At 45.1% G+C, this 25,668-nt stretch overlaps 2 protein-coding genes across 2 annotated transcripts in view; one reads left to right on the top strand and one right to left on the bottom strand.

Moving 5' to 3' along the window:
• Positions 1-25,668, bottom strand: part of LOC137545764 (sodium channel protein type 8 subunit alpha-like) — a 456,138-nt gene that overhangs the window by 419,272 nt on the left and 11,198 nt on the right. The window contains exon 2 of the mRNA XM_068267362.1: positions 17,251-17,299. The gene's annotated coding sequence lies outside the window, so the exon portion shown is untranslated. The remainder of the gene's footprint in view (positions 1-17,250; positions 17,300-25,668) is intronic.
• LOC137545768 (thiol S-methyltransferase TMT1A-like) lies at positions 585-25,378 on the top strand. The gene is made up of 2 exons (XM_068267364.1): positions 585-1,156; positions 24,774-25,378. The coding sequence occupies exons 1-2, from the start codon at positions 659-661 to the stop codon at positions 25,011-25,013; spliced, it is 738 nt and encodes a 245-aa protein (XP_068123465.1). The 5' UTR covers positions 585-658; the 3' UTR covers positions 25,014-25,378.

The following is a 25,668-nucleotide window of genomic DNA, read 5'->3' as shown; positions in this document are numbered from 1 at the left end:
CAAAATTTGCCAGGGGTATGAATAATTATGGGCAGCACTGTAAAGTTGAAATATTGCAAATACCTTCTATTTCAAGAAGGCAAAATTATATCTATCTTTGCTTTTGGTAGAGGACTTTTTGGTTTCTTTTAGCCCTTTATACCTTCCGGGTGGTTCTGGGTCACCATAAGCTTTGTGGTTATTCCTTGTTTAATATTTATAACGATTTGCTGTAAAGATATTGTTATTACGCTGTGCAAGGTTCCATGCTTTATGTGAAGGAAGGTTCAGTTCGCTTGGCTTCCCTGGCTGTCACTTCATTTAACCTCTTGGGCTCCACATATTAGAAACCGATACTGTAGACAACTAGGCTTTCTTTTCTTAATAAACAATGATTGGCAGTCTATTACAGTTGCCATGTTGTTTTCCCTATTGCAATAATCAATTGCATTCCTGGAATTTGTCCTCAAAAGCTCCCTATGGTCTCTGACATTATTTTTGTGTAAATGCTGAATAGAACGTTCTACGCTGGCAGCACAGAGTGAGTGTGTGACGCACACTCTTCCTCCCTCCAGAGGGGAGGGTCTTATCATAGCATATCCAGGATTACAGAGCAAAGGTTCACTCTGAGACCAGTCTGTCTGCTTGCAGCGTATAGCATTATCTGAGCTAACAAATCATGTCTGCATTGGTCTTCATCTTTCAGCTGATAGTGTTTATCTTAACACTGCCTATACAAATCCTTCACTACATTGGAGTCCTGAAATCTATCACTAATGTACTCTTCCCTTATTTCTTAGATAGGATGACTGACTCATACAACAAGCTGATGGAAAAAGAAAAAAAGAGCCTATTTAGCAACATGTCTGACTTTGCAGGTCCATCTAAAGAGCTGAGGCTTCTAGAGATTGGCTGCGGCACAGGTGCAAACTTCAAGTTCTACCCCAGCGGATGCAAAGTGAATTGTTTAGATATTAATCCAAATTTCCAAAAATTCCTCAGCAAAAACCAAGCATTGAATGACCACCTTAAATATGAAGGATTTTTGGTGGCATCGGCGGACAACATGACACCAGTAGCTGATGCCTCTATGGATGTGGTTGTCTGCACTCTGTTAGCCTGTTCACTGCCTAACACCCCTGCGATGCTAAAGGAGGTGAAGAGGGTTCTTCGACCGGTGAGTTACTTGTATTACTATGTATTTATTTTATTTTCAGCACAAGGGCTGAACAAGCAATTATTACGCAGTTATTTCAAACTATCTCCTAGACCAGTGTTTCTCAAACCTGTCCTCATGACTCCCATTCAGTGCAGGTTTATCAGGCAGCCTCACCTATCACAGGTGAGTTATTTAGTGTCTCTCAGCTAGGTGGATTCCATGTAACTGAGACACCAATTACCCCACCTGTGCAAAGGTGAGGCTGCCTGCAAAACACGCACCATTGGGGAGATCCTAGAAAGTGTTGTTGTCTATACACAGTAGCATAGATAAAACATATGCACAATGGACAGGAATACTGAAGTATAGTGCCACTCAAGTTGCATTGCAGACACTTGCAGAAAATGTCACAAACAGGGTCAAAGTTCACGGCTTGTTTGCATTAAAGGAACACTATCACCAAAAATGTTAAAAATGAAAATACATTAAAACACATATAAATAAAAAGTACATTTCTTCCAAAGTAAAATGTGCTATACTGTAGTTTTTCCTATGTTGCTGTCACTTACAGTAGGAAGTAGAAATCTTACAGAACTGACAAGGTTTTGGACTAGCCCATCTCCTATTGGGGGATTCTCAGAGTTTTCTTTATTTTCAAAAGCATTAAGTGAACAAGAATAAATTAAATACTGAGAATCCTCCCTTGAAGAGATGGAATAGTCAAAAACAAGTTGGTTCTGTCTGATTTTTACTTACTGTAAGTGGCAACATAGGAGAAAAGTAATTTATAGCTTATTTTACTCTGGAGCATGCTTCTTATTTGTAACTGTTTACATGTATTTTAAATTTGGCAATTTTTCACAATAGTGGTCCTTTAAAAAAAGTGATCAAGGTTGGCAAATATAGATGCCTCTGCAATTAGCAAGCACACTATTCTCAAAATTAAAATATATTAATTTTAACATAGCAATTACTTATAATAAATGTGACATAGGCCTCAATTCACTAAGCTTATCTCCTGTCTTTAATAACGTTTCTAGAGTGGTCACCATGGTGATGAGGCATGTTGTATTCAGGAAACATTTTACCTCATGCAAACCTAAAGTTAACTCTTCTGTCTTTAAGTTAACTCTTCAATCCTTAAAATAACTCCAGAGTTAAAGACAGGCTGTTTATTAACTGCGTGTGAAAATAACTACAGAGGAGGTAACTTAAGGAACGAAGAGATAAGATAACTCTTACTGTGTGGAGGTAAGTTTTCTCTTGCCTTATTATCTCCAGCATGATCTTAGTGAATTGAGGCCATTGTCTGCCTTCAGAAGTTAAGCCCCGTCTACACGGGGAGATGTTGGGGAGATGTTGTGGCGATCGGCGGCCTCTTGCCCGTCCCCGCGCGTGCCCGCCACGTCCCCGCTCGCCGCGCGTGCGCCGCATTCGATTCCCCGCTCGTCCCCGTCGGCGCCGCTTATCTCCCGCACGATTCCCTGCCATTGTCCCCTCGCGGGGATCGAGCAGGGAATCGGCAGTGCGGAGATCCGTCCTGTCGGATCTTATCAATCGAGCCACATCAGAGGCTCGATTGATAAGGAGCATCGCGGCCGCATCTACTCGTGTAGATGCGGCATTACACAGGCATGGTTACCATAGTATATTTCCACTATTATTTAGCACCTGAGTCAGTAGAACCTGACTGGCATTGCCAAAATTGTAGTTGGTCTATGGGGATCTCGCAAGTTTGGGGGTAATACAGCTATTACTCATTTTCATTAACTGTACAACTGATGCAGCAAAGGACCAAACATTTTAGGATGATTTGCAATAAAAAAGTCGTAGAATTTACCCCTCATGCAAGTTTTGGGTGAAGAGAATTGTTTGTTTAGCCTGCTTAATTATTCATTTTAATTGACAATAATAAAAGTTACATTTTACAATGAGAAGGGCCAATAGGGATTGTCTTCCCCAATCCCAGTGTTTCATTCTGTTGTTTACTGCCAGGATCCACTGTGTTGCATATTGAGATGAACGGGAGCTTTCATCTCAATACGTTTACCATTGATTGCACTAGCGTTGAGGTCGATCAAATTTTCCGAGAAGCTGCAGGTAGATTTTAGTGTTGGCGGCATTCATGGTCACATTATCTCCTCAGGGTTTTTTGAAATGCAAAGCCACAAAGAATCGGCGGCAAACAATGCCAAACAATTTTCAGCGTTTGGCCACGGTGAAATGAGCTATCAGCAGTCGGCTGTGTGCACTGGCCCATTTTGACTATGCCTTCAGGGCCCTTTCACATTTGCTATTTAAAATTCAGTAAGAAGTCCTTGGGCAAGACTTCCTAACACTGCAGCGTGGCTCCTTGAGCGCGCTGCAACTCTTGAGTGCTTTGCGCGCGGCTGCAACTTTTGAGAGCCTTGAGTCCAACAGGAAAAAAGCGCTATACAAATGTTAGGATTATTATTATTAATTAGGTAGAGCGGTCGTGCACTGCACACCACTGTTTACAAAAAAATAACTTTTATTTGGCAAAAACAAACAACCGGGCTACAATATTACAACATGTTTGAGAGGGAGTAGACGGCAGTGCGAATGTCGACTGCTGTTTCGCACCAACAAAATGCAGTTCTTCTTCATGCGCATTTCACCCGGAAGTGGTGCATACATTCATTGGAAAGATAACGTTGTGGTGCGATTGCAGAAAAATCCCACTGACTGATATCGGTACTAAAAGATGGGAGTGACAAAAAGGAAAGGAACCAGACCAGAAGGCTCAGTATAACTAGAAAAATAAAAAGTTGGGTTTTTCTGCAGATGACCTCTCCATGATTGTATGACTGGAGCTGTGGTGGGCACAAGTATTCTAATTGAACATTTCCATGCAGAATGATGCCCCTTTTTATCATCCTAGACCAGGGGCATTTCTAGGGTCCTTGGAGATCGGGAACACCTGTGGGGAGGTATTTGCGGCAAAAAATGGGCATGGTCATGAGGTGAGTGGGTGTGGCCATGGGTGGGGCCAAATGTACATGAACTTAGCAGCGGTGTAAGCTACAGATAACGGGCCTGCCCATCGAAATATTGGATGGAGCCCCCTGTCCTTTATTTGGATAATTTACAATCAGTATAGGCATAGATCAAAGATGTATACGCACGTACAATTTTGATTGGTCAATCACTGACCCCCAATTTTACCACCCCCGTGCAGTAAGTGGGCCAACAGACAATGAATTTTATGAACAGAGCTAAAATTGGCTAATCAAAATTGTATGTGTGTACCAGGGTTTACAGCTAATACTGTACATACTGAAAGTACCACGGATCAGCATACAATATAGCTGGTTTACAATCAGTAAAGGCACACAGTAACACCTTACACTGTACACACTGAAGGTAAATCAGCACACAGTGCAGGCACTAGAGAACAGCGTATACTGTACATACTGTAGGCAGCAGAATTCAGCACACTGCAGCTAGCGTGCCAAAAATATGAGGATCACGCTGTGCGGCGTGCTTATCGCGCCGCACTGAAAAATGGGTGGGCCATGGACCAGAATATAGGTGTGGTAACGGGTGGAGACAAATTTGCATGAACCTAGCAATGGTGGGACATTAGATTATGACAGTGGTGGCGAACCTTTTGGAGGCCGAGTGCCCAAACTGCAACCCAAAAGTCACTTATCTATCGCAAAGTGGCAACAGCAATTTAAACTAAATACTGTACAAACGTTTTAACTCATACATGAACATTATGGAAAATCCAAGTTGAAAATAAACTGTGAAGATAAACAATTTCATCCATCCTACTCCTGAAAAATGTATTCAATTTTTTAGAACCTCCCAGTTTTATTTTCTGTTTTAAAAAGCTAAAAAAGTAGGTTTAATGCTATTGTCTCATATGATAAGGATTCAGTTTTTCCCATAGTCTCGCAGTTAGCAATCATGTGACCCCCAACAAGACAAATTCAACAATCATGAGGCCCCCAACAAATCATGAGGCCCCCAACAAGACAAATTCAGCAATCATGAGGCCTCCAACCAGGCCCGGCCCTAGACCATTTGCCGCCTGAGGCAAACTTTAAAGAAATCGCCGCTGCGCCCCCCCTCTTCCTCGTTCAGCCTGCGCTCCACTGACGTCACTTCCTGCTACGCCGCAGGAAGTGACGTCAGTGGAGCGCACGTTGGAACGAGGAAGAGGTGAGTGATCCCCGCCCGTTGCCTCTTACAGCCGCAGCCAGCCAGCCAGCGCGCATAACAAGCTGGAGGGGAGCGGAGGACGGGGGACCCAGGCGAGGGAGGGGGGGTCCGACCCCCCTCCCCGCCGCTAGCCCCAATACCCCCTTCCTGCCCGCTATCCCCTCCAGCTCGGGCGGCACTCCACACCCACGGACGGGCGGGTGCCGCCCTCTCAGAAGCGCCGCCTGAGGCAAACGTTTCACCCCGCCTCATGGGCGGGCCGGCCCTGCCTCCAACAAATCATGAGGCCCCCAACAGGACAAATTCAGCAATCATGAGGCCCCCAACAAATCATGAGGCCCCCAACAAGACAAATTCAGCAATCTTGAGGCCCCCAACAAATCATAAGGCTCCCAACAAGACAAATTCAGCAGTCATGAGGCACATAAATAGACAGCATTTCACATAAATAGGCAGAATGTCCCCTTAATATGGTAGCCCCCCAAGTTAGGTAGTGAGTGACAGGGACCCCCAAGTTAGCTAGTGAGTGACAGGCGCCTCCAGTTAGGTAGTGAGTGACAGGGACCCTTAATAGTGAGTGACAGGGAGCCCCTTTAGGTAGTGAGTGAGTGCCAGGGAGCCCCTTCAGGCAGTGAGTGAGTGCCAGGGAGCCCCTTCAGGCAGTGAGTGAGTGCCAGGGAGCCCCTTCAGGCAGTGAGTGAGTGCCAGAGAGCCCCTTCAGGCAGTGAGTGAGTGCCAGGGAGCCCCTTTAGGCAGCGAGTGAGTGAGTGACAGGGAGGCCCTTTAGGTAGTGAGTGAGTGACAGGGAGCCCCTTTAGGGACTGAGTGAGTGCCACGGAGCCCCTTTAGGGAGTGAGTGAGTGCCAGGGAGCCCCTTTAGGCAGTGAATGAGTGCCAGGGAGCCCCTTTAGGCAGTGAGTGAGTGCCAGGGAGCCCCTTTAGGCAGTGAGTGAGTGAGTGACAGGGAGGCCCTTTAGGTAGTGAGTGAGTGCCAGGGAGCCCCTTTAGGGAGTGAGTGAGTGCCAGGGAGCCCCTTTAGGCAGTGAGTGAGTGCCAGGGAGCCCCTTTAGGGAGCGAGTGAGTGAGTGCCAGGGACCCCCTTTAGGAAGTGAGTGAGTGACAGGGAGGCCCTTTAGGTAGTGAGTGAGTGCCAGGTAGCCCCTTTAGGGAGTGAGTGAGTGCCAGGGAGCCCCTTTAGGGAGTGAGTGAGTGCCAGGGAGCCCCTTTAGGAAGTGAGTGAGTGACAGGGAGGCCCTTTAGGGCGTGAGTGAGTGCCAGGGAGCCCCTTTAGGGAGTGAGTGAGTGACAGGGAGCCCCTTTAGGGAATGAGTGCCAGGGAGCCCCTTTAGGGAGTAAGTGAGTGCCAGGGAGCCCCTTTAGGGAGTGAGTGAGTGACAGGGAGGCCCTTTAGGGAGTGAGTGAGTGAGTGACAAGGAGGCCCTTTAGGGAGTGAGTGAGTGCCAGGGAGCCCCTTTAGGGAGTGAGTGAGTGAGTGACAGGGAGGCCCTTTAGGGAGTGAGCGAGTGAGTGAGTGACAGGGTGGCCCCCTAGGGAGTGAGTGAGTGACAGGGAGGCCCCCCCTCCAGCCGCCGCCGCTCCCCCCCCTTACCTCACAGCAGAGTCAGACCTCATGATCAGCAGCGACCCGATCAGTACCAGCGGGCACCGGACACACCCGCTCGATATGCGGAAGTGATGTCACTTCCGCATATCAGTGCGGGCGCTGGGTCCTAGCGCCCGCACGATTGGTCGCCGGCTCGCCGCCTGATCCTGAGATCTGAGGACGCGGCGGCTGGAGGGAGCCGCTGACAGAGGGGGCGGCCGGGCGGAGATCCGTGGCACCCCAGGACAGATTGGGGGCACGTGCCCCCCCAAAATAGGGCTAGCGACGCCCCTGTCCTAGACAACTTAGGTGTATGATTTTCTGCTTCAGTATTTTTTAGCAAATATAATGAATACAATCACAGTGTTTTACAGAGCAACTTAAATATACACTACACACAATACAAGTAAGCTAATTGAGCCATTCATATTAAGCTGTTAGGGCTCGTTCACACCTAGGGCGTTTTGCGGTTTTTTTTAGCGCCTGCGATTTTAAAAATCGCCCTAAAAACGCTTGTGCAATGATTCTCTATAAGAGTGTTTACATCTGAGCGGTTCGTTTCTGATCTGATCAGCAAAGCGCTGCATGTACCATTTTTAGGGCGATTTTGCTACAATGGAAGGGTATAGGAAAAACGCAAAATGCTCACAAAATTGCTTTGTGCTGCGATTGCATTCACACGTTTAACAATAAATAGAGTGTAATTATTATTTTCCGGGACAAAGAAACTTGCGTCAGGAAGTGAAAAAACAAATTGCTCTACAAAAGCGCTTAGAAAAGTGCTTGACAAAAAAATCATAGCATGCAAGTAAGCGCCGGGAGGGGGAAAAAATCACTCACAAAATCGCAAAGCATTGGCCTCAGCGATTGAGATTTTAGATGTGAACAAAGTCTTAAGGTGGCCATACATGTATCAATTCTGTGGCCCGATTAACCATCCAATTCGATAACTTTATTCAATTGGATGAACATCGGTACCACAACATGTCTGGCTGAAATCAGTTGAAAGCATCAATTGGACATGCTGGAAAATCTCGGTGGAACAAGCTTGATTGGGTACGCGGCAGTAATGTACATGACGACCCCCGGCCGCTAATCCCACAAAAGGTAATTGTCCCCTCCAGTGCCCGTGCTCTGTAACTTCTCACCTTTCCACTGGTGCGACTCCCAGCATCATCCCCATTACTGCGAGTACCTGTATTACATGGTACCAGGCGTGTGTGTGTGACATCATACACATGCCACGTGGTTCAGGCATTCGCGGCAGCAGCGGATAGTGACAGCGGGGGAGGCCAGGAGTCGCATAGCATGAGCACTGGAGGGGCAGGGGCTCTGTGGTGACATTTAACACTTCGGTCTGAAGTCGCCCATGCGCGTCCCACTGCACACGCTACGCATCATCATGCCGGGCCGGTGTAATATCAGATAGTGCAGCCCGGAAGCTCGCTTCCTCACTGAGTATCACGAATGCTCAGTGGAAAGTTAGATATTATTTTCCTGAAATATCTCAGCTTCCGCACCTCCCACACTCACACACACGAATTGCAGCCCCCGAGCCCCGCTGGTTCCCCAGACTGATTACAGCAAACCTATCTCGGGAACTAGTGGGGCTCGGGGGCTGCAATTCGGCACAGAGCTAGAACGGGGGGTCCCCTCCCTACCCTGAACATTTTGGGAGTGTAATTGGTGCGGAATTGGAGATATTTAGGACGTTTTACGTGGCTGCACAGTTTAATGGGAGGCAGGCTCCTACTGCGCATGCGGGACTGCCCAATCTGTCACTACACCGGCATGAGAGTCCTGCGCATGTGCAGTTCAGTCTTAGAGAACTGCGCATGCGCAGGACACTCACGCCAGCCAGTTTAATTACACGTAGCATTATCGCAGCCCCCGGCGGGACCGGGAGAGGAGCCAGGAGGATGCCGGGGGACTTTGCAGGCTACGGTGGGCAGCAGGAAGCCCCAGGTAAGTACACAAGTAATTGTTACATAGTTACATAGTTATTTTGAGGAGCCAGGAGGATGCCGGGGGACTTTGCAGGCTACGGTGGGCAGCAGGAAGCCCCAGGTAAGTACACAAGTAATTGTTACATAGTTACATAGTTATTTTGGTTGAAAAAAGACATACGTCCATCGAGTTCATTTTACAGAGAGCTCAGGGTCCCTTTAACCCCTTCTGTCCAGACAGCTCAGTTTACCATCTATTGGTCAAGGTAACATAGCTACATCCTGATTATGATCCAATAACAAAAGTGTTCTATTGTTTCAGCCAAATAGAATACAGATTAGATGTTTATAGGATGTGAGATTGTTCACCTATGCCGGCACCCTGCAGATATCACATACATTTTCTGAATTTATAGAAAAAAGGAATGATCGCTGTCTTGTTATTTTATATAACTTTTTCTTGTCCAGATCTCTTTGTACCCAGCAATTCATACATCTACACAATAGTACCGGTCTTTGTTACAAGGGTTGGCTATTTGGCCTTGTGAACTGGCTACACATCACATCCCAAAGATAAAAACATTTATTTTCAAATTGAAAGGCTTGATCCTGGTGCTGCTGATAGTTAACAGGCTTTTCTATATAAGGGTAGGTCAGCTTGTGCTTTGTTTGAAAAGCTTGTCTTGGCTTTTCTTGCTGGTGTGATTTTGTTATCAGCTGACAGGAAAGTACAAATACAATGTAGTGATTTATGTTACTATTCTTCAAACTCACCAAGCAATATAGACTACACAGTCTCCAGGCTAATACACTTGCAAAACATATCATACTGGGCAGGGCTGTGGAGTCGGTACAAAAATCATCGGACTCCAACTCTTCAGTTCATGAAACCACCGACTCCAACTCCTCGACTGACTCCACAGCTCTAATACTAGACCCTGCTCACATTCCATACTTCCTCATATGCTAAGGGTGCATCCACACATACAATTTTTATTGGGCCAATTTAACCACATTTCAGAGCTTTTGGCTGCAGCTATGCACTGACTTGACTGCCTCTACACACGTCTATCAGCGCGGATCGCCACCTCCGCCCGCCCCCTCAGTCTTCCTTCACTGAGAGGGGCGGGGAGAGGCGGAGATACGCGCGGAATTACACGCATGGAGGCAGAGCTGCAGCTGAAAGCTCTGCCTCCCAGGGCAGCAAAATCCCCGACCAAGAAAGTCGTGGATTTTGCGGGGGGGAGTTAGGGGGGAGTTCAGCCGCGGAGATGCAGCGTTTTAGGTAGGGCAATGATGTTAAAGTGATTTTTAAAAAAATGAGAATTTTATGAGACTTCAGAGTCTCTTTAAAGAAAACCTGTAATGAAAAGTAACCCCTCTGGGGGAAGCCTCTGGATCCTCGCCCCGTCCTTCGGTGTACCGGCAATCCAGCGCTGCGACCCCCGAACAGCGGCAAGGTAAATATTTACCTACCGCAATATTATGGAGGCTCACTAGCATTCGTTCGGGCTAAGGTGAAATTAGCTGGGCCTGATTGTATCTGCTCTACTCTACTGCGCAGGCGCAAAGGACTCAGATCTGCGCAGTAGAGCAGATACAATCAGGCTTGGCTCTTTCCGCCTTAGCCCGAACGAAGAGCCGCTACTGCGCCTGCGCTGGAATGGGGTAGGTGAATATTGCGCTGCTTGACAAGCCTCTTGTCAAGCTTGTCAGGGAGGTTTCGGGGGAGCCAGCGCTGGATTCCCCTGAAGCTACAGAGGACGGGGAAGCCTGATTGGGACCCTGAGGCTTCCCCCAACCGAGGAAAGTATCCCCCAGAGGTTTTTTTTTTTCTCATTTCAGAGTCTCTTTAAGGTGGCCACACACCATACAATTTTTTAAATATCTTTCCAATTCAAGAGTTAGAATCAATTTTTCTGACTGATAGTAATATTTCGAAAATTTGACCAATGTACCACACACGTGTAAAATTTTACCGCAATTATGATAAAAATGATTGGAAACTCTTCTTGGGTGTATATATAAAAAAAATTGACAATCTACCACACACAATTCAATTTTCATAAAAATTGATCAGGAAAAATCCAACACTCCTGATGGACTTTTATCAAATAAAAACCAGAAATCCGATTGGATTTCTTGCTCAAATAAAAAAAAAGCTTTTGATTTTTCAGGAAATCCGATTGTTTTTATTGAATTGCCATAAAATCTGATTTTATTGTACCGTGTGTCGCCACCTTTAGAGGTGGTAAAATTGGCCAATCAAAATTGGATGCGTGCCTATGACTCCAGGGCAACTCCCAGAAGCTAGGCGTTTGCTATTTTTAGCTAAGGCAGGCCCTGAAGCCCCAATTTCACGATTTACAAATCACTTTTCTCCTCTCTATAAATTTGTGTACTGGTTCTGTTTCCGCTTAATTGTGATAAACAATGGCAACAGTCCACTTAGTAGACAGTATGTAACTTTCTTTTTAAATCTAATAGTTTTGTTTAAGTGCAATAGTACTAGTTCTACCTAGAGTTGATCTGTAGTCCCTTTCTGTTTTCTTGTACAGCAAATGTTGAAAAAAACACAGTTATATTAACTAGGCCAGCCTTTCTCAACCATTTTAACTCGAGGAACCCTACAAATAACTTTTGGATCTCAAGGAACTCCTGCAAACAATGTTTTGATCTCGAGGAACCCCTGCATTTATTTTGCAAGGGGCATGGTACTTAACCACTTCGGGACCAGCACCCTCTGCCCCCTTAAAGACCAGAGGGTGCTGGTCCAGTAAACCACCGCTTCCCGACGAATCGCTGCTAAAATCCGCCGCTCCCGACGGTCACGCCGCTCTGTCCCCGCCGAAGGCTGCTCTCTCTGCCGGCGGTATGATGGCAGAGCGCTGTGCGCCACTTTCGTTGGCTCCTGACCCTGTCACTCCATGTAAGCCAATGGGAACGGCTTACATGAATGACAGGCCCAGGAGCCAATGAAAACGGCTCCTGCCCGGCACACAGTGCTCTGCCGTCATAGAGGCGGCAGGGCAGCACCTTGCGGCGGGGACAGAGCGAGACAGCGGCGGGGACGGGCGGGGGCGGGCGGTGAATGGGACGTAGAGTTTACACCCAGTCAGAACCGCAGCGCCCCCTGTCCGCCGTAGATTTATACTGCGGCGGTCCGAAGGTAGTTAAAAGTAGGTTAGGCTGTTTATTTCACTGCCTCCTATTACACTGCCACTCATTATACTGTCTCCTTACCCACAATTTAGTGCTTTTTTTTACATTATCCCCTATTACAATGCGCTCTTTTATACTTCCCCACGATGGGGAAAATGCCAAGGAACCCCTGCAGAGTCCTCAAGGAACCCAGGTTCAGAAAGCCTGAACTAGGCAAATGAGACGGTTCACCAGAAAGTCAAATTATCAACACTGATTTGCTAGAGGGCAAAATGAGTAAGTTGATGTTGAACTTGTGTAATGTTTCCCAGATTCCCTCTGGTTATTGCTCATGACTGCCCTGCGGACACAAGCTTACCCTTGTTCAAACACAATGGAAGCTTAGTTTGATCATAATAAAGTTGTATATAATAAACAGTTAATTGTCAAAATTAGAGCTGTAAGATTAAAAAAAAAAATACATACATACTCATCTAAGTGGAGGGAATCCAATCCACAAGCCCTACATTATATCACTCTATCCCTCCGTGATCTGAAGTCACCAAAATGTACAGGGAGCTAAAGTTCATTAAAGTTATAATCAGTTGAAAGTGTACTGATTGGAGATGTTGGGGTAGTGGAAATCCTAGAAGCATAAAGCCCCATCTACACCATACAATTTTTGTGCGATTCGATTAATCGATTCGATTCCATCTGACATGTTCAATCGGGATTTAATTCGATTCGATCGGTAGTGTGATCGATTTGCCATTGTTTTGCAATGACATTCGACCACACTATTGAATTGAATCTCGGTTGGACATGTCGGATTAAATCGAATCGAATCAATTAATCGAATCACACAAAAAATTGCATGGTGTAGATAGGGCTTAAAGAGACTCTGAAGTCTCATAAAATTCAGGTTTTTATTTTACAAATCTCTTTAACATCATTGCCATAACTAAAAGGCCACATACCCGCGGCTGCACACTAACTTAAATCACTCCAAACTACCCAGCAAAAATTCACGACTTTCTTGGTCATGGATTTTGCTGCTGGAGGAGGCAGAGCTTTCAGCTGCAGCTCTGCCTCCATGCGCATCAATCCGTACGTATCTCTGTCTCTCCCCCGCCCCTCTCAGTGAAAGAACCATCCGCGTTGATGGATGCGTGTAGAGGCGGAGCTGCAGCCGAAAGCTCTGCCTCTTCACGGAAGCGCTCCCCGCAATGTGCGCCGGGGAGTTTGGGGGGATATAGTTAGTGTGCAGCCGCGGGGATGCAGCGTTTTAGTCAGGGCAATGATGTTAAAGTGGACCCAAACTAAAAATACAAGATTTCAGAAATAAAATCTATTTTCTAAATTATAATAATAAATAGCAGCTTTTTTTCAGCTGCATGATGACAAATCTAAAATATTTTACATTTATTGGAGAAACCCCTCCCTTCCTTTCATATTGCCGGCAAACTGGTGGAGTAGATAGTGTCCGGCAATGGAGGAATTGCTAATGGCTGCCCCCAGTATAACCCTAGCTATGAAAAGAGAAGGGTGAAAAGCATGCACTGAAATGCTCATAGGCTTGAAGGAGTGTTTATTTATCTTTGTATGTGTCAGAGTGGTGCAACTAAATATTTTTAATTAAAAAAATGTTTGGTTTGGGTCCGCTTTAAAGAGATTTTTAAAATAAAAACCTTCATTTTATGAGACTTCAGAGCCTCTTTAAGAAATGTAGGCCCATATGCAATTAACTTTTTCTCCTAAGTTTTCTTCTAGGAGATAATTTTTCATCTTGTATTTAGAATAATTTTTTAGCAATTTATAATTGAAAAAGTACCAAAAAATAGGTGGAAAAGTACTATCAAAATTATCAGTCGCGCTCTTCTGCGCATGTGCCGGATGGCCGCGCATATGCAGAAGAGCTCGACTGACGTGACTGAGCCAGATTACAGGGGCTGATTATGGCCGAACGGAGCCACCCAGGAGGACAGCAAGAAATGCAGCAGTGCTTATGGGGCTTCGCCCCCCCCCCCCCTTTATATATGCCTGTGACGGGATGTGCTCTCATTGGCTGCTGGGGCTTACTGTGCAACACCCAGCTCCCTCCCCCCAGCCCCTCAGTTTTACTCATACTCATTTGGTGAAGAAGAAACTTATTTATCTAGATTAGGGTTTAGAGCATAGTTTGCATCTGATTTGTTCAAAGTGTGTATTTAATTCCCGTGTATTTAAGTCCCTAGGGGCGCTGCAGACCTATATTGGTTTCATTTAATTTGCAGCCTGATCAAGAGCACTGTCAATTTTTGCTGTTCTTAAGAAAATGTGTAGACTATTTGTGGCTAGCAGCCCCAGGTTTACCTAATTGTTAGTGGTTAGGTCTCTTCCGTGAGGGCATGTCAACGTCGTGTAATGTTGGGGATACACGGTATGTTTCTGTACCGTGTATCGACCAGATCATCCGGCCAGCTGATAATATTCAGCTGGCCCGATCATGCCACTCAACCCGCGCCCACTCGATTCCCGCAGGTGGACAATGGCAGGGAATCGAGCGACTGATAAGGATCGCCGGCGGGGACGAGCGGCAATCGATACACATGCGCGGACGCGGCAGGGACGCTAATCGAGCCGCCGGTCGACCCGTCTATGCCCACCATAAGAGTCTAGTACTGAACAATCTGCACATAAACTGTTTTGGAAAGATAACGTCCTCCATTTGCTGCATCTGTTTTGAATGCAAGTTGTTTAATCTGCCTGTGTTTTGGCCTCTGCACATCTATGCAGCTGGTCAATTTGGGTGCAGCCTGGATTTGGAAGTGCTGCCAATTTCCTCCTATTTTACTCTATAACTAGTCTAAAAAAAGCATGTGATATCACACCACATGCATTCTATTCAGCTGCCAAAATGTAACAAAATGCCAACTGATGCAATAATCAAGTGGCTCATATCTGAGAAATGAATTACACGTGTATAAAGGAATGAGCCTTTGCAAAGAAGGTGGTTGGAACTTTCTGCAGTGGAGCTTTGAAGTTACAACCTTTGCCTTTGTTTTAGTAGGCAGTATGACAGCTCTGTCATTAACTCATCAGAGTCCTGGAAACTAATACTGCTTGTTTCCTATGCTTGCCGGAGCAGTAGCACTTGATAAATCACCTTTTACAAAAAAAACAAAAAACATCACATGTACTAATATGTGAAGACATTTTAACAGGGCAGCAAACTTTAAAGGTACTCTTAAAAACTAAAATGAACTCTGTCAGTTAGCAAATACTATGTTTATTTATTTATTTTACTCCTATTATCTGTTCTGAACCCACGCAGCCCCAGCCACCACCACTAACAACCTTTTAAACAATGATCCCCACCCTCATTCTGATGCTCACCTATTCTTCCACTTAAACATACCCACCTAGGTGATCACCAGTGGTGGGCAGTGATTATGTTGGATTTCTGACCTAATGCAACATAATCCAATCCTCACATTTCCTATCATTTTGTGAGCTAAGGCTGGGAATACACTATGAGATTTTTTTGGCAGATAGATGGTTCAATAGATAATTATTGACAAGTCTGATCTGATTTTCGATCGATTTTCTGATCGATTTCTCATAGAAGTTAATGTAAATCGATCAGAAAAACAAGGTAAAAAATTGATCGGACAGTAAATCTGTAGAAAAATCTCATTGTGTATTCCCAGCATAACTCCAATCTAACTTATTTATCCTAGATGCACATTATCTGCTCCACCTTACCTGCTCCACTTCTCCAACTACATGTTAACATTGCCTCATATGGGGCTTCCCCCAGCCCCATAAGCACCGCTGAGTCCCTCGCTGTCCTCCTGAGTGCCTCCGCTCTCCGGCTATCGGTCCCGGTAATCTTGCTCAGTCACGTTAGTCAGAGTGTTTTGTGTACGCATGCGCAGAAGAGCCCGACTGATGCCGATGAGCTAGTTACTGGGATCTATAGCTCGAGAACAGAGACACTCAGAGACAGTGAGGGACTCAGTGGCAGGCATGGGCTGAAATTCGGCTTCGGGTGATCCGGATAGTTACTATCCAGATTTCACCCAGTAATGCTGTGCGGGGTGGGCGGGATCAAGCTTACCTATCTGACGTCTTCTTCGCTCGTCCCTCGGCACTTCCCACGATGCGGTCCACGCGGCGTCACGTGACTACAAACACTTCCTCCTTTAACCTGGAAGGAGGAAGTGTTTGTAATCATGTGACGGCAGATTGGAAGGCATCATGGGAGGCGCCGAGGGACGAGCGAAGAAGACGTCAGACAGGTAAGCTTGACCCCCCGCCCAGCCCGCACAGCATTACTGGGTGTAATCCAGATAGTAACTATCCGGATCACCCGAAGCCGATTTTCAGCCCATACCTGCTCAGCGGTGCTTATGGGGCTGGAGGAAGCCCTGGGTAAGTATCAAATCTTTCTGTATTCGTGTCTCGCTAAAGCAAACCTGAACTGAAAACAAGCTTAAAGGACACACAAGGTGACATGATGAGATAGACATGTGTATGTACAGTGCTGAGCACACAAATAACTAGGCTATGTTCCTTTTTTACTTTCTCTGCCTGGCGCCAGGTGCATCTCTGACACTACGCTGCTGTGTGCTCCTACTTTTTACTGCCTGATGAAGCGGGTGTAGACCTGCGAAACGCGTTGTATTTAACCCTGGAGTATACCATTAAATTTACCTTTGTTGAATTACACAGCTTCCTGTGTCTGCTTGAGGGAGGTAAGTCCACCACTGCCTCCTAAGCAATTTTAAATATTTTAAATCGTGTTCTTATCCTTTTGGCGCCTCTGTTATATTCACGCAACATTAAGATCAGATACATCAGTGTAATTGTTTCCAGTACAGGAAGAGTTGAGAAACTCCAGTTGTTATCTCTATGCAAACAAGCCATTAAGCTCTCCGACTAAGTTAGTCGTGGAGAGGGCTGTTATCTGACTTTTATTATCTCAACTGTTCCTGGACTATTTACTTTTCCTCTGCTAGAGGAGAGGTCATTACTTCACAGACTGCTCTGAAAGACTCATTTTGAATGGTAAGCGTTGTGTAATCTGCACATATTATAGAATGATGCAATGTTAGAAAAAACACTATATACCTGAAAATAAAAGTATGAGAATATTTTCTTTGCTGCTAATCTTCTAGTAATTATTCATAGTACACAACCAATTCACTATATCATATTTTTTTTTTTCGCTTCAGTGTCTCTTTAAAGCATACCTGAAGTGACATGATGAAATTGTCTGAAGTCCCTTTCTATTTTCCTGCGCTGCAAGTGTAAAAAAAGCACATATTAAAAACACAGCCCTTATACTGAAAATAAAAATACAAGACTCTTTTCTATGTTTCTAATATTCTATTTACCATATGTACAGCAGTCTGAAAGATTCTGTGGATTCTCCCTGCTCTGTGCATAATTCTGACCTCACCAGTAGCGAGATTGCCTGTCTTGTGCAGGAGGAGCAAGGAGTTTTGAATCAGGATGATACCATTTATTGGCTAACTTAGGCCCGGTTCACACTTGCGGTTCTCTGCCAAACGGACCGGATGACCTGACCGGATCCGGACCGGATCCGGATCGGAACCGTACGGTTCTGATCCGGATCCGATCCGGATCCGGTCAAATTGCATCAGGTGTTCATCAGGATGCGATCCGGATCCGTTTGGCAAAAGTTAGTACAAACCAAATAAAATGTTGGGGTCTGGGAGGTCAGCAGAAGGGGGACCTGTGGAATCAGGCCCTCCGCTGTTTAGCACTCACCTCCACCTCCGACATGCTGCCAACATCTCCAGCTCGTTTAAAGTCACTGCTGATCCACTCCAAAATGCTTGCCCATGTGTCCCCATCCAAAATCGCCGCAACAATACGCATAGGAAGTGGGGTAGAACATCCGGATTTTTAGCCAGTGTGTTGTGCGCTCTCCGGTTCTCATTGCTTTGTATTGGCCGGATGGTGCAGTCCGGCTCCGCCCCGGATACGGCTGCCGGAGGAGCCGGACCAAAAAATAGCGCATGTTGGGTCTTATGCCGGAGTCCGGATCCGGTCCGGATCCGGTCCGGACGAAACGGACGCATGTGAACGGACGCATAGGCTTTCATTGCTATGCCGTGCGTCCGTTCCGTCCGTCCCGCATGCGGTCCGGCTCCGGCACGGCGATTCCGGACGGCGCCCGCTAATGTGAACCGGGCCTTAGAGATGAATAAACAGTGAGCTTTCGGCTTATAAAAAGCCTTTGTCGGACTGGTTCCTACAACCCTCTACTGCTTGTACAGGAGGAAAATGAAACATAAAGCAATTATGGGAGAAAAGTAAGCATGTCTGTTATTTCAAGATTCACTTACTGCAATGTCACATTTGAAATATGCATTGAGCAAAGGTTTGCTTTATGACACACAGATGCATTTGTCAACAACATGGCACGTACTTGCAAAGTTTTAATATCTTCTTTATAGTTCAGCCCTACAACACAAATAAACTGGCTGAGATCAGCAGGAACATTAGATATGAGTCTCTTAGAGGAATAATAAGTTACATGGGGGTTGATGCACAAAAGTGAGGTAACATTGCCATGCACAGACTATTACCTCCCAACTTTTTGACATCTGAATGAGGGACACTTAAAGAGAAACTCCGACCAAGAATTGAACTTTATCCCAATCAGTAGCTGATACCCACTTTTACATGAAAAATATAATGATTTTCACAAACAGACCATCAGGGGGCGCTGTATGACTGATTTTGTGCTGAAACCCCTCCCACAAGAGGCTCTGGTACCGTACGGTACTCTGGGCAAACTGCCACAATGTAACAATGACACACACAGGAAATGGCTGTTTATAGCTGTCTGTTAAAGCCAGAACAGCTACATAATTTGCCCACAGTAACAATGTCACCATGTAATACATGTCAGAATGTGAATCTGGGAGAGGAAAGATTTTACAATGAGCAAACTCTGACTAAATCATGTATACATAATTATATTAAAAATTAAGCACCTTTTTATATTAAATTATTTTCACTGGAGTTCCTCTTTAAAGAGAAACTCCGACCAAGAATTGAACTTTATCCCAATCAGTAGCGGACACCCCCTTTTACATGAGAAATCTATTCCTTTTCACAAACAGACCATCAGGGGGCGCTGTATGACTGCTATGGTGGTAAAACCCCTCCCACAAGAAACTCTGAGGACCGTGGTACTCCTGGCAGTTTCCTGTCTGTGAACCTTGTTGCATTGTGGGAAATAGCTATTTACAGCTGTTTCCAACTGCCAAAAAAACATACAGCAGCTACATCACCTGCCAACAGTAAAAATGTCACCATGTGATGTCAGAATGTAAATCAGGGATTTAAAAGATTTTACAATGGGCAAACACTGACTAAATCATTTATACATAATTATTGTAAGAAAGAAGCACTTTTGTTATTACATTATTTTCACTGGAGTTCCTCTTTAAACCACCCCCTGCCACACCCCAACAAAACACTAGTCACAATACCATAAAAATGTCATAAGAGAAATATATTGTTTTATAATTCAAAGCACACTTTGGTCCTTTCTATCCTGGTTCATTTCCCTTCATATTAGCATTTGAAAATAAGAAATATATAAAGGATGGGAATGCAGTTTACAGTTCTGGCCAAAAGTTTTGAGACTGTCAAAAATATTAGTTTTCACAAAGCTTGCTGCTAAACTGCTATTAGATCTTTGTTTCAGTTGTTTATGTGATGTACTGAAATATAATTATAAGAACGTCATACGTTTCAAAGGCTTTTATTGACAATTACATGAGATTTATGCAAAGAGTCAGTATTTGCAGTCTTGGCCATTCTTTTTCAGGACCTCTGCAATATGACTGGGCATGCTCTCAATCAACTTCTGGGCCAAATCCTGACTGATAGCAACCCATTCTTTCATAATCACGTCTTTGAGTTTCTCAAAATTAGTTGGTTTTTGTTTGTCCACCCGCCTCTTGAGGAATGACCACAAGTTCTCAATGGGATTAAGATCTGGGGAGTTTGCAGGCCATGGACCCAAAATTTCAACGTTTTTGTCCCAGAGCCACTTAGTTATCACTTTTGCCTTAATACACGGTGCTCCATCGTGCTGGAAAATGCATTGTTCTTCACAAAACTGTTGTTAGATTGCTATTGGAGGGTGTTTTGGTACCATTCTTTATTCATGGCTGTGTGTTTTGGCAAAATTGTGAGTGAGCCCACTCCCTTGGATGAGAAGCAACCCCACATATGAATGGTCACAGAATGCTTTACTGACATGACTGGCATGACACAGGACTGATGGTAGTGCTCACCTTTTTTTCTCCTGACAAGCCTTTTTCCAGATGCCCCAAACAATTGGAAAGGGGCCTAATCAGAGTCCTCAGCAGTCCATTCACCATACATTCTGCAGAAGATCAATCTGTCCCAGATGTTTTTATGGGAGAGAAGTGGCTTCTTTGCTGCCCTTCTTGACACCAGGCCATCTTCCAAAAGTCTACGCCTCACTGTGCGTGCAGATGCGCTCACACCTGCCTGCTGCCATTCCTGAGCAACCTCTGCACTGGTTGCACTCCGATCCCGCAGCTGAATCCTCTTTAGGAGATGATCCTGGCACTTGCTGGACTTTTTTGGATGCCCTAAAGCCTTCTTAACAAGAATTGAACCTCTTTCCTTGAAGTTCTTGATGATCCTATAAATTGTTGATTTAGGTGCAATCTTAGTAGCCACAATATCCTTGCCTGTGAACCCATTTTTATGCAACGCAATGATGGCTGCACGCGTTTCTTTGCTGGTCACCCTGGTTAACAATGGAAGATCAATGATTTCAAGCATCACTCTCCTTTTAAGATGTCAAGTCTGCCATTCTAACCAAGGTTTTTTTGGGATTCAGTTAATTTTCATGGCAAAGAAGGACTATGCAATTCATCTGAACACTCTTCATAACATTCTGGAGTATATGCAAATTGCTATTATAAAAACTTAAGCACCAACTTTTCTCATTTACAATATTTTGGACAGTCTCAAAACTGTTGGCCAGGACTGTAGACTTACATAGATCTGCACATCGGTCCTGAAAGAGGGACAAATGAGGTAGAAAGAGGGACTGTCCCTCCAAAAGAGGGACAGTTGGAAGCTATGCAGACAGCACATGGGAATATTACTGTTACTATCAGCAGCGTGTAGCGTGATTAGCATGACCCTCGAGTACCACAATCAATGCTATGGTAACACGCGAGTACCACAATCGTTGCTACGGTAAAATGCAAGTACACAATCGTTGCTACGGTAACACATGTTACTAACGAGCTTTACCAATGATCAAGCTATTCGAGTACTGTACTGCAGGTTAGGCTAATAGCGTAAATTGCGGTACACGTTAATATTGTTGTGCGCTGTCTGTGCAAGGCAATATTATGGAACTTTTGTGCATCAACCACACAATGCTGTCTGTATAGTGCTGTATCTTTATAAATGAACATAATAAATAAGTCTCTATACAGGGTGTCAGATACAGAATTTAACTTCAGATATCTTGCAGATCTCTGTGCTGGTTTACACTAAAATGGCAGCGCACCATAACATTTTTTATATTTCTTTTCAATTCGAGAATTACAATCAATTTTTTTGAATGATAGTAATTTGAAAAAACTGAAAAAACAAGATATAGATTGTTTTATTGTGATAAGTAGTAATAAAGTTATAGGCGAATAAATGGAAGGAGGAATGGATGTGAAGTGGTTAAAAGGAAATAAATATGGCAGCCTCCAAGCCCTCCATATACTTCTCACTTTAGTTGTCCTTTGAAGTACCACTGAACTGTTTTTCCATCAACATACTTGTAATACTATTTCATTTGTGGTACTGTGACATACTGTATGTCACAGCATCATCCTCCAGCACCCTGTGTCCCCCGCTCTGATCAGCCATAATGCAGAACTCCATTATTGGCGTGGAGAAAGTGGCAGTTCTTCCTCCTCTCTGCCTGTCCTTCACTCACGACTTATAGTTCCTGATATGGTGTTACTTCATACAGAGCGCAGGGGAGCTGCAACATGTGCAGGCTTGTGGTGATTGAGCTCAGAGCTATAGTGTAGTACAATATCATTCCAAGCGCAATCACCACAAGCGAGCACACGTTGCAGCTCTTCTGCGCACTGTGTGAAGTAACACCATGGGGAACTATAAGCGGCGAGTGGAGGGGCGTTCCTAAGGACAGGCAGAGTGGAGGAAGAAGTGTCACTTCCTCCCCGCCCGTAATCGAGTTCTACATTATGGCTAAGCAGTGCGGAGGACACAAGGGGTGCTGGAGCGGGGGGGAGGGGGGAAGGGGCCACAAATAAAACAGTATTGAAAGTATGTTGATGAAAAAACGGTTAAGGGGTACTTTAAATCTTTCCCTTGTGTAACTAAACAATTACAGTGGAGCCTTGGTTTGCGAGCATAATTCGTTCCGGAAACATGCTAGTAATCCAAAGCACTCTTCTATCAAAGCGAATTTCCCCATAAGAATTAATAGAAACCCAGGTGATTCTTTCCACAATCCAAAAACAATTATAATAAAGTAGTATAAAATAAAAACGTAAACAAGACTTTCACTATAACCAACAGAATCATTGTGATCTGTTGGCTCGCACCAACCTTTTTTTTGTGTAGCTTTATCAAGGAACTTATCCAATGACAGTTACTGTTGTGGATTTCATGGATGACGTGACACACGTATATCGAGACGTTGCTTGTATATCGAGATGTTGCTTGTATATCAAGTGAAAATCTCACAAAGTGTGTTGCTTGTATTGCAAAGCGCTCTTAAACCAAGTTTCTCTCAATACAAGGTTTTACTGTACTGCTATTCACATTCTGATAATTACTGTATCTTTGCCCTATAGGCCCCTTTTACACTTGCAGGTAATTCCTGCAGTGCGTTTCCCTATTTTATATGCAATGGCCACAAAAGCAATGAAAATCTATGGAAACTTTCACACTTATTGCAGTCCGTTGCAGTGCACCGGAAGTTCCTGAGCTGGCGCAAGGGCAACAGTGCATTACCGCAAACACCACACTTGGTCTATGGGCAACGCACTATGGGCTTGATTCACAAAAGCATGATAACTGATAGCACGGCAGTTATCACGCGATCTGCCGGGCGCGCAAACCTTAGTTTACAAGCGAACGTAATCCTTTACACGCGCAAACCGCGCGTGGCAGATCGAGTGATAACTGCTGTGCTATCAGTTATCACGCTTTTGTGAATCAAGCCCTATGTGTGAACGACAGAGCGTGGTGCATCGCCGCGCGCATGTGGCGACTGACGGGAATCCCAAGGAATCCCAGTCACATGCTTTCTACCTAGCAGGCAGTACATTACTGAGCGGGGGGGGCACTACGCGTATAAACCAGTCGGCGAACTCTGCCAAAGGAAGGATCATATGATTGTCTTTTTTTCGTTACCGTGGGAAGCGGCAAGAACATCGCATCCCACCGCAACAGAAAAAAATAGGTGTAAAACCAGCCTTAAAGAGACTCTGAAGCGAGAATAAATCTCGCTTCATAGCTCATAGTTAGCAGGGGCATGTGTGCCCCTGCTAAAACGCCGCTATCCCGCGGCTAAACGGGGGTCCCTTCACCCCCAAACCCACCCCCGCAAAATCACCGACCAACTTGGTCGTAAAATTTTCTCCTCCTGGAGGCAGGGCTAACGGCTGCAGCCCTGCCTCACAGCGCGTCTATCAGACGCGCATCGCCGCCTCTCCCCTGCCCCTCTCAGTGAAGGAAGACTGAGAGGGGCGGGGGAGAGGCGGAGGTACGCGTCTGATAGACGCGCATGAGGCAGGGCTGCGGCGGTTAGCCCTGCCCCAATGCGGAAGCGCTCCCTGGCTGCACGGAGGGAATTTGGGGGTGAAGGGACCCCCGTTAAGCCGCGGGATAGCGGCGTTTTAGCAGGGGCATACATGCCCCTGCTATCTATGAGGTCTGAAGTGAGATTTATTCTCGCTTCAGACTCTCTTTAAATGATCCCTAAAACTAGCCTGTAACTATCAATTTGACGATAATGATGTCAGCACACGCTATATACTGTATAACTGGCTCTTCTTTATTTAAACCAGGGGTCCCCAAACGTTTTGGGTCAAGGGCCAGGGTCAATGTACTTCAGACTGCTGGGGGGCCAGAGTATACACAAGATGATGTAGACGTCTTTGCGGGCCAGACAGTGAAGCATACCCAGGTGACAACCTGCAGTCCAGTTGGACAGCAATGTCACCTGATGTGGAATTTGATTGGAAATCAGCGAAATTACTGCTTTCTGGCTTCCATGTGGATGGGTGGTGACAGTACTGCTATTCCATATGCAGATCACCAATATTTAAAGATGTAGCTGGCCGCATCTATAAGTAATACATTTTCTGTGTGGGGGGGCCGGTAAAAAAGCCTCAGGGGGCCACCTTCGGCCCGCAGGCCTTAGTTTGAGGACCACTGATTTAAACCATTAAATATGGATCATGCAGAGTAATCTACAGAAGCTAAGATGTTTCAGCTCTAACTATCAATTTAAGTAGCTTCACTGGACAGTTTTATCAACTTGTAGCAGCTACTCTACATTATCCCTAACCTGATATGGTCAAACCCTCACCTGACCTAACCTTTCTAAAAAGCCTGCAAAACTAGAGATACTTATGTATTGGTATGGAGATTCCTGATACAACCTCGGGCTATGTTTTTATGAAAATATAACTCTCTCTATTTCCAGGGCGGAGTTTACTACTTCATCGAGCACGTGGCCTCCACAGACGAGTCCAGCTGGATGAGCTTTTTCCAGAAAGTCATGAATCACACCTGGGGGGCTGTTTTTGCTGGCTGCAGCATAAGAAAGACCACATGGAAAGACCTGGAAGATGCCAAGTTCTCCGAGCTCAGCCTGCGCCATATATATGTTCCCACAAAATTCATTCTTGTTAACCCTCATATTATCGGATACGCTGTCAAATAACATCAGCAGTGCAACTTTCTGATGGAACATTCACGTGGAACCCTTTAGTTTTGGATAGAGTTGGGAGAAGGCATAGAACCTCTGTGGATTTTAAATATTTCTCCTCACTGCCTTTACCATACCTCCCAACTTTTGGAGATGAGAAAGAGGGACACTTCACGCCACGCCCCTGCCACACCCCTGATCACGCCCCTGTCACACCCCTAGTCACGCAAACCATAAAGATTTCGCTAGAAAAATATGTTGTTTTATAATTCAAACCACACTGGTCCTTTCTATCGTGCTTCATTTTCCTTCATATTAACATTTTTAAATTAATAATATATCAATTTACAGGATGGGAATAAAGTTTAGAGTCAATAAAACATATTTTTTAGTAGAGAAATATGTATATTTACATAGAAAGAGGGACAAAGTCCTGAAAGAGGGACAAATGAGGAGGAAAGAGGGACAGGGCTCCCAAAGAGGGACTGTCACTCCAAAAGAGGGACAGTTGGGAGCTATGCCTTTACTGGTGATAGCTGTCCCTGGGGCATGAATAAAATGAGGCAGGGGATCTATATAACTGGGACACAAGACAGCAGTGAAGAAATTCTTTCAGATGGCGGGAAAGTGGTATGCCTGATACACACCATGCAATTTCGGATGGAATCCA

This window comes from Hyperolius riggenbachi, chromosome 2, assembly GCF_040937935.1.
Source record: "Hyperolius riggenbachi isolate aHypRig1 chromosome 2, aHypRig1.pri, whole genome shotgun sequence".
Lineage (NCBI taxonomy): Eukaryota > Metazoa > Chordata > Amphibia > Anura > Hyperoliidae > Hyperolius > Hyperolius riggenbachi.
This window is presented reverse-complemented; position numbering and strand designations above follow the sequence as displayed.